Here is a 15,037-nt window from a genome sequence, read left to right on the forward strand (position 1 = left end):
TTTCTACTGCATGAGACAAGTTTATTTTGCCCAAAATCATACATCTTAGTGTCTCTCAAAAGACACTGACAATTGATTGAATGTTGCAAGTTTATAGCAGTGAAGACTACAATGACAGCCAGAACAGTTTGATGCCACTGGCTTGATTCCAGGCTAAGGTGTCAGCAATTTTATCCATCACTGACTTTGCACTATAGGTGGAAACATTAACACAATGAAAATATTTATGAAAATAGTTTTTACCTTGTGGACCTCCTGACAGGGTCCTAGGAAAAGTCCCCCTCCTTGTGTTCCACTGACCACTCTTTGCCAACTGCTGCACTATACTATTCTCCCTCTTGCTAAGTTATTCTCTGTAGAACAGTGCTAGCCTTTATTCAAGAGATGACCCACATGGATTGAATACAGCAAGTAATCAGGAATGAGTGAATGGATGAATAAAAGGATGAAGAATAAATGATTAATCTTGTGCAGCACTGGGTACGCTACAGCTCTCGTTGGAGGACTGATAGATAAATCATTAGAACAGCCATCTAGGTATTAACATGGAAAGAGTTTTGATGCTGCAGACCCCTAAAAGAGTCTTGGGAACACCTAGAAGTCCACAGACCACACTTTGAGAACCACCGCATTAGATGATGACTATATATCCAACAAAACATTAAACCAGGGTTACCTACTATTTAAGTAAAAGATCTACAGTAATTATCCAAGTTACTGTGAAACACCATAAAACTCAACTTTTTTCAAACCTCTCAGAGGCTAAAATTAAACCTTAAGTAAACATTTCCCCCTTTTAATGAACATATGGTCCATATTGCTAAAACTGGATACTATTAAACAACCCCTTAATTTTATGATGTAATCCATACCAAACAATGGTTGAAAGCCCAAGAAGCCTGCCAAACTGAAGGGAATTTACTGGACAGAGGTCACCTAGATCCTACTAGTTCTCATAGGATTAGCAAGGGAGTAGGATGATATAAATGGCATTCCCCATGATTCGTAAAAGGACAATTAAAGGAAAAACAGAAGAGAGGGGAGAAAATATTATTCCCAGGCTGTGGTACCAATGGCTGGGGACCCTAGTTAAGTTACACAAGTTATATTTTATATCACAGTAATGACATTTGCACACACAGTCCTTACAATATTCTGCAAATAACTGCAAACATATATATTTCGTAACTTCCCTACATGGTTTTAAGTTTGATGGCTGAAAATTTCATTTTATTCACTTCATATATTACTCAAAATATCTTTGTTATGTATCAGGGGAGAATTATAATAAAAGTACTGTTTATTCTTTAGTCATTTTTTAACATACTATTATTCTCAATAGCCTGACTTCCTAATGTCTGAAGACTTAAGTAGTACTTCAAAGGTAAATTTCATCTAATGTGCCACATGCAGCAGAACTCTGTATCACAGAGAATCACACTCAGACCTCATACTTTTACTCTGTCTTACATTAATGAAATAATTTAAGATAATTCATGTGTCTGCATTTACAGGTACCTTATATTAAAAACAGTTTAAAATTTTGCCAAAAGATATTTTAATGCAATAAAAGAACTAAATCAAAGTGATATTATTCTTCTTTAAAAAAAAAAAAAATTCCCTTATAATAAAAGTAGTAATTTATCATTTTTTATCAGAAAAGTTGAATTTCCCATGTCAAAAATATAAAATACAGGTCTCAAAATAACATTAGTCTATTTGAAAGATGTGTTCTAAGAGATGACGCAGAACAAATGGAGAGACTTTTTATTCTGTTAGCTTTCTAGAAGTTAGAGCGCTTCTTCTAAGTAAAATTAAGTATAACTATCAAAAATATAAATTTATTTAGGTATTAGAATGCTAATATTATTGATGACCAAATTAGATATATAAACATTAACACAGGTTTCAAGGATGTTTTATTTAGAAACCATGGTAAGATTTGATACTTGTTCATGTAAAAAAAGTAAAATATTAACAATACACAAAAAATGAATATTAAAAAAATATATATTATCTTACCAGTCTTGAGGCATAAGTTTAAGGGGCTGGTCTACTACTCTATAAGGGACTGTGACACTAATTGCAGTGCCCCCTGGCTGCATCTGGTCTTTTCTTCTTTGTATTAAAGTCTCATTTTCTCTTTGGCAGCCTTGTTTCTTCTTTTCATCTGATGGGACAAATCTTTAAAAAAAGAGAGATGAGAAAAGTCAAATACATTCACCGTAATGAAACTGAGAAAATAAGTTATATTACGAAATAATTTTTAAAATAGTGATAGTTTCAAGCCAAAAAAAAAAAATTATCTTTAAATGAACATGCTCTGTATGTAGAGATCATACTATTTGAGAATACCGGTCTTTCTTTTCTATTCCAAATAGAACACAAGCTCACTTACGCCATAAATTAGAGTGTGTGTATGTTTGTGTCTCTTTCACATACATATACCCAATTTATAGTAATTCAACTGGCACTTAGAATTCTCCAAGATTACATAAGAGACCACACTAATCCTTGATTTCTCAAATGCTATTGGAAACTTTATGATAAAGAAAAGCTGTATTACAAATCAGAAGGTCACCTGAAATGAAGATGCTGTTGGGCCTACCTAGGATTCTTCATTAGGTGACTTAACCTGCCCAGGAGCTTCACAAAACACCCCTTTCACATTTATGCCTCAGCAAAACTTACAAAAGGCCATCAATCTTCAAGGTTGCTTTGTAAATTTTAAAGTAGGGAAAATAAATCAGTGTATGTCAAGAGCCTATTTTAGTAAATCCCTCTAGCAATTTAGTAAAGTACTATTCTATCTATATGGTTCAATTCCCTACTTGACCCCCCAATAAAGACTTTGTCTATACTAATGCAGCAATCTGGAGACCTGTTGCTAATTCCAGAATTTATCAGTATTCACAAAGCATTTTAAAGTCGCATTATTTTCTAAATATATGTAATCTTACCATACAGCCCAGTAGCATATTTTATTAGCCATGGTTCTTGCCTCTCCAATTAAAGAGGTACCACAATCACTGCATTAAATACCAATCTATTTTTAAAGTTTAAAAGAGATGAAAGGCTAACATAGCAAAGGAGATGGAAAAAACCAGTAAGAGCTTGCACTTTGTAGAGCCCCGTGAAAAATGTTAATACTACGTACTGGATTCATCACATAGTGATATAATTTTGTAGTCATAAAAGATTTTAGCATGTGGTGATAATAATAACAATGAACTTTGCTTTTGCTTTGATTGTTCTCACAGCCATTTCACATTGAAAAGTTAAGATTTCTTTATCATTTGTAAAATCGCCACAAGATAATAATTTTATTCCCTATGGATTCTAGTTATTTTATTTCATAATCAAGCTCCCTTAGAAAATGCCAAATATATATACTAACATAAATAATGAAACACTTTAAAAATTTAATATATGTGTAGTGTTTTAAACTGAGTTCTAATATAAAATAATTAACAAAAATGTATCAAGTGAACAGTACATGAACTATGTTGTACTACATAGAAATTATACAAGATACATAGTTATATAAAAGTTCCTGCCCTCCTGAAGCTCAGATTTCAGACACATGGAAGAAAGGGATCTTACTGCCTAGAGAAAGGTGCTTTGTTTTATTTCTCTCAGTTTATATCTAAATGGGGTTTAAAATATTTAAGTTCTATTAACAAATCCATAGAGACAGAAAGTACATTAAACATTACCCAGTGCTGGGAGGAAGGGAAAAAAAGATAAAATAAAACATCTGAATTGTTAAATACAATATCACATCTCTTTCTTTTCTGGTTTTTGAAATTTTAATACAGTATAAAGGTATAAAATTACTTATGCAAAATTATTTATAAGCTTGAATAATAAATGAATTGTAAAATACATATAAATGAGTGATCTACCACAATTCCTAATTTAAAAAGTCTATTACATGAGACGGAGTGAAGCTGTGAGACACGCTACAAGGTGAATAGAACCTGTAAACAGCATTCTGAGTGAACTGCACCAGAAACAAAGGCAAACACTATAATGCCTCACCAATATGGGCTAATTCTCAGAAGAGAATCTTAGAGCACAGCCTAACAGGGGAACAATTACTGTAATGGTCCCTAAGATTGTGGGCTCTTACAGCAGTCAAATCCATTCCTGAATTGTAATGGCTATCTCCAAACTCTGAGATGCTGATTCCTTTGTGTATAACATGATTGGTCTCTGGAACACTGGGTATCTGTGTGACACCTGAAACTCAGAACTAGGGCTTGGCAGATATGAATGTCAGTATTAACACATACAGCAACTGTTAAAAAAAAAAAAAAGCTGAAAAAGAGCCCAGACTTCAATTAGAGATATGAATGAAGCAGATCTGGTTAAGACTAGGGCAAATTGGGCCAAAGGGTAAAGGGTGAAACTGACTGTGTTTTAAAACTTCAATTTCCATGTGAGACCAAGGGAAGAGATGTTTGGTGCAGGATCTGTATTTTCCAAACAATGTAACTTCTACAGTCAGTTTGTTTAAACACCACAATTACATGGAATTTTGAATGGGAAGTGAGATACGGTAGGTTTGTATAGGTTAGAGTGAAAGTAATTTGGGCAGAGAATAAAAATATATATGCAGGGCCCCCCTGAGGAGCTGGGGCAAAATGTGTAAGTCTTGGACTTCCTCACCTGGATTGTTGCTGATGTTCTCACAAACACTGAGGACTGACAGCTTGGTATGTCAAGCCCTCGATCTTGGGGCATGCCCTTATGAAGCTCGTTCCTGCAAAGGAGAGGCTAAACCTGCTTATAATTGTGCCTAAGAGTCTTCCCCTGAGTGCCTCTTTGTTGCTCAGGTATGGCCCCCTCGCTCTAGTTAAGCCAACTTGGCAGGTGAAATCACTGCCCTCCCCTCTACATGGGACCTGATTCCCAGGGGTGTAAATCTCCCTGGCAACGCACAGGATATGAATCCCAGGGATGAATCTGGACCCAGCATCGTGAGACTAAGAACAACTTCTTGACTGAAAGCGGGATGCAAAATGAAATGGAATAAAGTTTCAGTGGCTGAGAGATTTCAAATGGAGTCGAGAGGTCACTCTGGTGGACATTCTTATGCACTACATAGATAACCCTTCTTAGGCTTTAATGTACTGGAACAGCTAGAAGGAAATACCTGGAACTATCAAACTCCAACCCAGTAGCCTTGACTCATGAAGACGATTGTATAACAATGTAGCTTATAAGGGGTGACAGTGTGATTGTGAAAGCCTTGTGGATTACACTCCCTTTATCCAGTGTATGGATGAATGAGTAGAAAAATGGGGACAAAAACTAAATGAAAATTAGGGTGGGGGGTGATTTGGGTGCTCTTCTTTACTTTTATTTTTTATTCTGATTTTTTTTTTCTTATTTGATTCTTTCTGGCATAAGGAAAATGTTCAAAAATAGTTTGGGGTGATGATGTACAATACATCATGGATGACTGTATGGTATGTGAATATATCTCCATAAAACGGAATTTAATTTAAAAAAAAACCATAAAGGCAAAATACGGAAAAAAAGTCTATTAAAAACCTAATTCAACTCCTAGTATATAAGAAATGAGTTACACAGCATTTGCATGTTTACACATTTGTTGACCTAAGTATATTTCAAGTTCAGCATCATGAACATGGTCCTTTAATTAATCACAGTCTACGAGTTTTACATGCTCTAGTATTTTAATTTCAGAATATAGCTGAGTATTTTTTTAGGAGTCTTCTCTCTTAGCAGTAAAAAGTAGTTTTATTTCGAAATGCTTTTCAGCCTTCATCTCATCAAAATAAAAATAGAGCTTATATGTTTATGACTATTCTCCTAAGCCTAAATCCACTAACTGAAGATTAGTAACTCTACTTCTAGTCAATATGGAGTTTAGCTGTTCACACTACTGTATTTCATCAAATCTAAGGCACCACCGTCTGTGAGGTACATCATTATTTTTTGTACTACTGAAAGGAAAAAAATACTGCTACTTAAAGTATGAAAATGCCTTAATGATATTCTATATATCAGAGCCATCATCCCTCTGAAGGAATTGGCCATTTCTCCTGATTTCAACTTCACTACTTGATGTGTATGATAGGCAATCCTTTTGCTTGTTTCTGAGGAACAAAATCAACAGAGCTTCATCTACTGATATCTTCCTTAAAGCACTAAATACGTCAATAAAGCACTTAGTTGTTCCTTTGCAAGGAAATATGAGCTTTACAAATATCATATTTCTGCCTGTATTTTTGTATACACAACATTTTTGGCTAAAATTTATATACACTGAAATGCATAAATAGATGAGTTTTGATAAATGTACACCCAGTGTAAGCTCTACTACAATAAAGGCACAGAACATCTGCACCTCCCCAGAAAGTTTCCTTGTGACTCTTTCAATGGATCTTTAATACCCTCCCACAATACCCCCCACCATCAGCACACTTTAATTTTGCCTGTTCTAGGGCTTCATACACATGGAATAATACAAAATGTATTCTTTTGTTCCTGGCTTCTTCCATCTAATTCAATGTTTCTGGTATTCATCCCCACTGTGGGGTGTATGAAGAGTTCATTCCTTTTTACTGCTGAGCAAAATTCCATCATATAAATATACCACAACTTGTTTATCCATTCTCCTGCTGAAGGACAACTGGACGGGGGTGGGGGTGGAGTTTCAAAATGTTTGGTTATTATAAACAAAGCTACTATCAACATTCTTGTATAAGTCTTTTTTATGAACATCTATCCATTTATCTTAGGTAAGGACCTATGAGTGGAACTATTGGATCATGTTGTATGCTTAACTTTATAAGGAACTGCCAAACAGTCTTCCTAAGTAGGTGTACCATACTATGCTCCTACCAACAATGTATGAGACTTGTAGCCTTTTTAATTTAGTCTTTCTATTGGGTGTGAAGTGGTATCTGTGATTTTCATTTTGCATTTCCCCGACAACTAATGACACTGAGCAATTTTTCATGTGCTTATTTTATTGTCCGTTTTTTAGTACCTTCTTTTGTGAAGTGTCTAAGTCTTTTGCTCATTTTTTAATGGGTTGTCTTTTTTTATATTGATATGTGGGTGTTCTTTACATATTTTAGATACAAATATATTGTTAGAAATACGAAATTAGAATATTTTCTTCCAGTCTGTGGCTGGTCTTTTCATTTTCTTAATGGTATCTTTTGATGAGCAAAAGTCTTAATGACATACAATTTATCATTGTTTTTCTTTTCTTGTCCATCCTAAAAAAACACCTTTATCCCATGATCACAAAGATAATTCTCCTATGTTTTCTTCTAGAAGCTTCACAATGTTAGGCTTTATTTTAGATCTGTAATCCATCTTGAATAAAAAGACTTTATTTTAGATCTATAATCCATCTTGAATAAAATTTTTTGTATGGTGTGAGGTGGAGTTGAGATCCATTTCTCACCCAGATTCAGTTGTTCCAGTACCCAATCAAATTGCTTTGGTACCATTATGAAAAATAAATTTTGTGGGTCAATTTTTAAATTATCTATTCATTTGAATATCTTTCATTGATCTATTTATCTATTTTCATACCATTGTCACAAATCACAGCAGCTTTATAGTAAGTCTTACACTGGGAGGTGTAATTCTTCCCACTTTATTCCTTCATAATAACTTCTAAATCTAGTTTAAATGCTAAATCATAGTGTATCTTTTTGAAGACATTTTCAACTACAGTTAAACTCAACACATATAATACCATCTATGCACATAAATCTTAAGAAGTGATAAAACTACACAAATCTGTGCATGAGCAAATAATGAAAACAGTATGTCACCTTTGCCAACTAATCCACGGCAACTCTCAGATACCTTCAATTTTAAGACATATCCCCAAATTTAGAGATTTTAAACCATAAAGAATAAATATGTGAATGAGAATCGATAAAATACAAGTATGTGATGCTCTCGTCAACTAAATTTAACCAAGGATGTGACCCAAGTGCTATATATTACAGCACTATCAATTATGCTACCCTAGATCAATTATCAATGTATCTTGTACCATTACAACTCCACTCTCAGGAATAAGCTTAAAAGCATTAGCTAATGCTAGCAATGGCCAAATGGAACAGAATCTGGGGTGCTTAAGTAGAAGGCAGCACCCTCCTAGAAAAGATGACAAAAATTAAAGCCTATCATGTTCCAGCCAAACTGAAGTCTTAAAATAATACACAAAAAATATTTTATTTCCATATCTCCCCTCAAAAGAAGAATGAACAGAACAGTTCAGGCCTGTCAATATAAAATAATATAGTCACCCAGTTTATAAGGTGAACTCTAGAGGGACAATGCATCTGTGGTAGTTTGGAGCTGTTATGTATCCCGAAAAAGCCATGTTCTTTTTATCCATTCTTGTGGGGGCAGACTTATTGTGGGTGGACCTTTTGATTAGGTTGTTTCAATTGAGAAGTGACCCAGACCATTCAAGATGGGTCTTAATGCTTTACTGGAATCCTTTATAAGAGTATAAAAGGCAGAGACATTTGGAAAGAGCAGAGAGAGAGAAATGCCCAGACAAGCAAGAAGGATGCACAGGAGCTGAGACAGAGAGCCACTGTAACCAGAACCTGGGAGAGAAGAATCAGCAGACATCACCATGTGCCTTCCCATGTAACAGAGGAACCCTAGATGCCAGTCGCCTTTCTTCAGAGAAGGTATCCTCTTGTTGTCCCCTTAATTTGGACATCTTCATGGCCTTAGAATCGTAACTTAAAACTTAATAAATCCCCACTGTAAAAAGCCAACCCATTTTCTGTTATACTGCATCCCATTTCAGCAGCTTTAGCAAACCAAAACAGCATGTGACATTCAAATGTAATAACTAAGATAATTCTGGTTTCCTAGACTATCATAACTGAAATATATTTCTATGGATTTATTTAATCCCAAATTTAATACTAAATTTAAGTAGTATTTATTTCATTATGAATTTATCTTCTTTATTCATGGTAGGATTCATTTCTCTACAATTTTACAGCAATCTGTTTTCGTATTGTGGTAATTTACATAATTCTGGCATCTCCCTAGTAGACTACAGGTTTCTTGAAGGCAGTGTCAATCTCTCAGATATACGGCATTCACACCAGCTAGTGTGCTGCTTTGTAATCAGCAGTTCCTTGAATACTGGTTAAACCAAAAAAACATCAATCTGAAAGCATTATTTAGGTATTACTATTTAAGATTACATAAGATTTCTAAGTGCTCTGTAGGCTTCACTGGGAAATTATATTTTTGTGTCCATTAAAGAAAAAGATTTAAGGAGCAATGAACAAGTCAACACAAATTGTGACTTAGAAACTATGTCTTCATTCTGTTTCTGGAATGGTAGTAAGGTAGACTCCCTAAATAGTTGAACATTTCCAATAAAAACAACTAAAAATTCTGGATAAAGTATAGAGAACATCTTAAAGGCATATGAGCCAGGTAGCAGGAAGTATGGAATTCTTGAACCTGAGACCTGTATAAAGAAGGCAACCCAAGAAGAAACAACAACACTGCAGACTACTATTATCCAGGGAGGACATTTGCTTACCAATTAAATTGGTGCTTTGTTTTTCACTATATTTCACTGGGCTCATGGAAAAGGATACAAAGCCCAAACCCTGCTCAAAGTAGAGGATCTAATAGGAATCCCTTCACTCATAAAGCTGAGACTCTAGGGGTTAAGGTCAGTGTAAAGGTAATCTAGAAATAAACCCACCCTCTTCCAACCCCCATCCCTGCCTCAATCCTCACCCTTTCAACTGCAAGGAAAAGAAAATGTATCAAAACTGTAAACTGTACCTCATTTTAATTTGCAGCAAGAACTAACAATAGTATCTGGATGTTAAAAACCTCAAACTAAGAATTTAAATTAGAGCAATGCCAGACTGGTAATGTTTCAAGCTCTCTAGCAGACACAAACACAAATATTCTCTGAAATACTCTCACCTTCACTCTAAGAGTTCAAAGAATTTCCACAAATAAAATTTCACGGAAAAGAAGTAGCACATAGTGAAAAACCAAATGCAAAAGGAAATGAGGCACCATGAACAAACAAAAACACAGTCAAAAGAAAAAGATATCTAAGTACTTTAAGTGATGCAATTATCAAAGGCCAAAGCTTGTAAAACAAGTTTGCAGGTATGTACAGAGAAGATGTTTTTTTTTTTTAAAAAAAAAAAAAGAAGCACATGCCAAAGATATGGAAAAAGTCTAAATAGAGCTGCTAAATTTAACATATATCTGAATTTTAAAATGCAATGGATAGGGTTAACAAAGGGTATGGGCAAAGAGTCAACTAAAAGTTAAATCTAAAGAAATGATCAAGAATGCAGGCCACAGAGAGACAACGAAGTAGAAAATAAAATGGTTTATGAAATATGGAAGATGGCCTCACTTGAGTTCCAGAAGGAGAAAGGAAAGAAAGGGAGAACAGAGGCAATACCCAAAGAGATAGGGACCAAGAATTTCTCAGAGCTGATGAAAAATACGAAGTCACATATATAAGAATTCTAACAAATTCCAAGGGGGATATAGGAAAAAGAAAACCACATTAGGCACAGGATTTAAAATTATCTTTAATATAACCAAATAAAGCAGATTTCCTTCATAGGCCTCACTGTCACACTAATAGCTGACATTATCATCATCATCATCAAAGGAAGTGAGAAGACAGTGTGACAGTATCTTTTGATGCAATGAGAAAAAAATAAGAAATTCCCATACTATTTTACGAAGTGACTGAACCATTTTGCACTGTCTGTGGCTGTTGGGAACATGAACTATTCTCAGCCCTGTGTATTCACTGGTAAATCCTCATGTTTTGTTTTTCTCCTAGGCCTCAGTTTCTTCTCATGCATGTCCTGAACACTATTTAGCTGATGTAAGGGGTACTCTCTACATATCTTTGGAGCATGCTGTGCAGTCTCTCCTCTTTAGAACTCTGTCCTCTGAAGCTGCCTATTATTCCATCATGGCCAGATCAGAAGTTCCATCCAATCAGTTTAATTTAGGTAATCTTGCAGTCCCATTAAAAATTCTCTTTAGATCATGTTTATAAATGCAAAATGTACTCTTTAATACTTCCATAATATAACCTTAATTTTGTTATTTAGCATATTAAAGGTTAAGCCGGTTTTTTGTTTTGTTTCATTTACTTATTGAAGGACTAGAAAACTGAAAAATCCTCAAATTTACATGAAACCAAATAGAATCTATGCCAACATGAGTTATGGGTTACAGCCAGTACTATAATTGTGTGGAGGAGGTTTCAATTATGCATTAATTACATAGCAAAGCCTCCAGCTGACTCAAACTGTAGGGGAGATGTCAGTTGCAATGAGGTGTTAAGCAATGAAGTCAACTTAGAAAAAAAATAAGGCATAGTCTATCCTAAGGATGTAGTCTGTTTGGCTTCTCCTAGAAAACAAAAGAGAAAGGCACTAAAATATAGTTTGTGATATCTTTGGCTGTTTACTATCTTCTATTACAAAATAATGTTTTAAGTATCAGATTTATAATATATTTAGATGAACACTTCAAAGGCTGTGGACCACGGGGAATTAAAGTCAATTTCTTTTTAACTTATTTTTAACGTTTCAAAATTTACTGTAAATTGTATGTAACCATTCAAACTTACATTTACAAAAAGGATAAAAGTCAGTTACTAAAAATTGTGAGAATCAGATAATATCAAATTCACAAAGAATAAAATCAAGAGTTAAAAGGGACATTAAAGATCATCGGATTCAAATGCAGTAAAGTGCAATAAAATCAGCTTCATGGGAACTAAAATCAAGTCCCTGGTACAGAAACAACTATCATATATCATAAAAGGAATTTAAAATTAGAGATACATGAAATAAATTCACAGGTTGCATAAACACAAGGAAAAAACCACATGCAAAAAAAAAAAAGAACAAATTCTGAATTCACAGTTTGCATAAACACAAGGAAAAAAACACATGCAAAAAAAAAAAAACAAAAATTGAAATCACCAATTCTCCAGTGTTCTCCTTTCCCTTTCTCTTTCCTCAAATACTTACTTAATACTATTAGACAATGTTTTAAATAATGTGGACATAAATACAAAAAGCCCTCATCTCTCAAGAACTCACAATTTAGTCTGCAAGATTAGGAGATAAATTACAAGACACAGAAACCACGGCAAAAACAAAACAAAAGATGCATATATTATTTCCAGAATGTAAATGATGAAAACACTACTCTTGTATATTGATTAGAAGGTGGAAAGGAGATACCTGAATGCGCATACAAAAAACAAACCTTTCTTTTAAAAGCAGTTAATGAAACCCATTTCTGTATGACTCTGACATTGTCTGTTATCAAGTCTGTTTCCAGAGCTGGGCCAAAATGACTGTATTTCTCATTCAACCAATTGTAGATTAGTTGAAGAATCTCATTAGGTGGCACATTCAATCAAAAGACCCACTCTGTTAGGCCATACAACATCTGCTAGAATGCTGAAAGCTCACTACAAATGCCTAATAAAATATAAATATTCCTTTTTTCCCATACTGTTAATGGAAAAAGTTCTTTGAGAATTTTGCTTCTCGAAAGTACTAAAGAAAAAAACATTTAACGTATGGATATACTAGTACGTGGTAGGTTACCTAGATTTTATAAGCAATTTATGTTGGAGGCACTTAAAACTCAATTCTACACTTACTAAAATCTGAAATCAGCAATACTGTAACTTTTCTTCTCATTTTTAATCAGTTATAAGTTATTTAGAAGCAGTATGTTGGCTCTTTGGAAGTGAGGTTGCTTTTGTTTTCTTTTTCAGCACTGTCATTGTTGCTTTACTGAAAAGGAATACAGAGAATCTGCATTCTTCTTTTGGATATTCATTGTGTTACTATGTGAAAATATTTTCCTAGTTACCACTGAAAATATTTAACAAAAATTTTAAACATTAGAACCACTAAGATTACCAGATATTATAATTATTCTAACAGTGAATTCAATGCTTTGAATTTTGAAATAGTTTATTTTGTTCTTGATGGTTATGATACGACTGCCAGGTACAGGAAAACACCCTATTACTTAATCTGAATGTTCATTATGTACCTCCACTGTCTAAAGGGTAAGACTATGCTGGTTGGTCATCAAGAGATCTGGTTGTATTTCCAGTTCTGCAAGTGACTAGCAGGGTAGCCTTCAAGGTTCTTTTATCTCTCAGTATTTTCACTGAGGAAAAGAGTTGGTTAGGCTAGATGTATTTTATATTCCTTTTGAGGTCTCAGATTCTAGAAACAATAGATTACAAGTATTTCTTTTAGATTATGAAAAATCACTATTACTATGTATATTCTCACTAATACCATGCAATCCTTGAGAGAAGCTAGGTAAAGCTTTTACTTGCTGATAATTGTTGAGGCACAATTTTATTTTGAGCCTACCTTCAAGATGCAATTCTTCAAATTTTTAAAGTATCAAAGGAAATTATATATTTCATTATTATTTCGAATAATAATGCCTTGACACTGAATTTTATACTAAGTGGAACATATTTGATCTCTTCATTAGTTGCAATCAGTGACTTACAACACACTAGCCCCACTATCACCTGAGTATCTAAGAAGGTTGGGCTTGTTGTATATTTATCTACCACAGAACTTTGCTTCTAGTTGATGCTCAATAAATGTTTGTTCAAAGAAGAAACTCAATATACACAGCAATTTCCCCAAATGAGGTTTATCACTACACTCATCTCAATCTGTCTTATAGCTAGAAGATCATTCTGCCTTACTAAACAAGGATTAAAACTTATTTCTAAAGTTGAATATACGCCAACACCAAACAATGTATAGACAAGTAGGCAGAGAAATATTTATCTTATTAATTTTGAGTGCCAATAATGCAGAGTGACAGATATTATCAAGACCCTCCCAATACAAATACGTAGGAAGTTTCTAATTAAGTATCTTGATCAGGTTTCTGGAGTAGGGAAAGAAACAGGGTTTCCTGATAATTTGCCAACCAAAGGCGAACAGCAACATCATTCAGGTCTGATCTGAATTTGAATTTGAACTATCTGGTGGACCAGAAATCCTCAGATCAAGAACTGAATGAATATAAAAAACGTGACTTTAGGTTTGGGATATTCCTGGATCACTTTGCAAAAGCAATCACAAAACCACTCCAGAAATACATGCTTTCAATCCAGGATTTCTTCAGATAAAGTTATGTTAAAGATTAGTGAACAAAAGTCAAAATTCATAACAAAGGGAGAATTAAATCATTACCAGGCATACAAGATAACTAAACAACTTGACAATTTGCATTTAATAAATTTTTGAAATTATAAAGGCATAAAAGAAGTACTGAAGACATAAGAAACATCAAACTGTGAAAAAGTTATAGCAGAATACAGTTAAGACTCTTCTTTCCAACTAGTGATCACAGCCTCTCTTAACTTTCCAGAAACAGAAAAACCAATAATGAAATTTTATCTGAAAAGGCAGGGTGCCCCAAAGAGCCAAAAATATCTTAGGAAAGAGAAATGAAGTTGGAGTTTTCACAATACCTGACTTTGACGCATATTACAAAGCTACAGTGCTCAAAACAGCATAGTACTGGCATAAAGGTAGATACATATACGACCAATGGAATCAAATTGAGTGTTCAGAAACAGACCCTCTCATCTATGGACAATTGATCTCTGATAAGGCAATAAGCCAACAAACTGGGACAGAGCAGCCTCTTCAATAAATGGTCTTTGGAGAACTGGACAGCCAAATCCAAAAGAATGAAAAAGGACTCCTATCTTATACCTTATGCAAAAATTAACTCAAAATGGATCCAAGACCAAAACATTAGAGCTAAGACCATAAAACTTTTAGAAGAAAATGTAGGGAAATATTCTTAAAGATCTTGGGATTGGAGGTGCTTTCCTAGACCTTATACCCAAAGCGCAAGCAGTAACAGAAGAAATAAACGGGATCTCCCCAAAACTGAACATCACTGTGCACCACAGGCCTTT

The 15,037-nt window shown here is 34.2% G+C and overlaps 1 protein-coding gene across 1 annotated transcript in view; it reads right to left on the reverse strand.

Annotated features, from left to right (window-relative positions):
- Nucleotides 1-15,037, reverse strand: part of CDC73 (cell division cycle 73) — a 157,054-nt gene that overhangs the window by 19,487 nt on the left and 122,530 nt on the right. The window contains exon 14 of the mRNA XM_037825123.1: nt 2,023-2,184. Within this exon, the coding sequence (XP_037681051.1) occupies nt 2,023-2,184 (162 nt within the window). The remainder of the gene's footprint in view (nt 1-2,022; nt 2,185-15,037) is intronic.

The sequence above is a fragment of the Choloepus didactylus genome, chromosome 2 (genome assembly GCF_015220235.1).
Source record: "Choloepus didactylus isolate mChoDid1 chromosome 2, mChoDid1.pri, whole genome shotgun sequence".
Classification (NCBI taxonomy): Eukaryota; Metazoa; Chordata; class Mammalia; order Pilosa; family Megalonychidae; genus Choloepus; species Choloepus didactylus.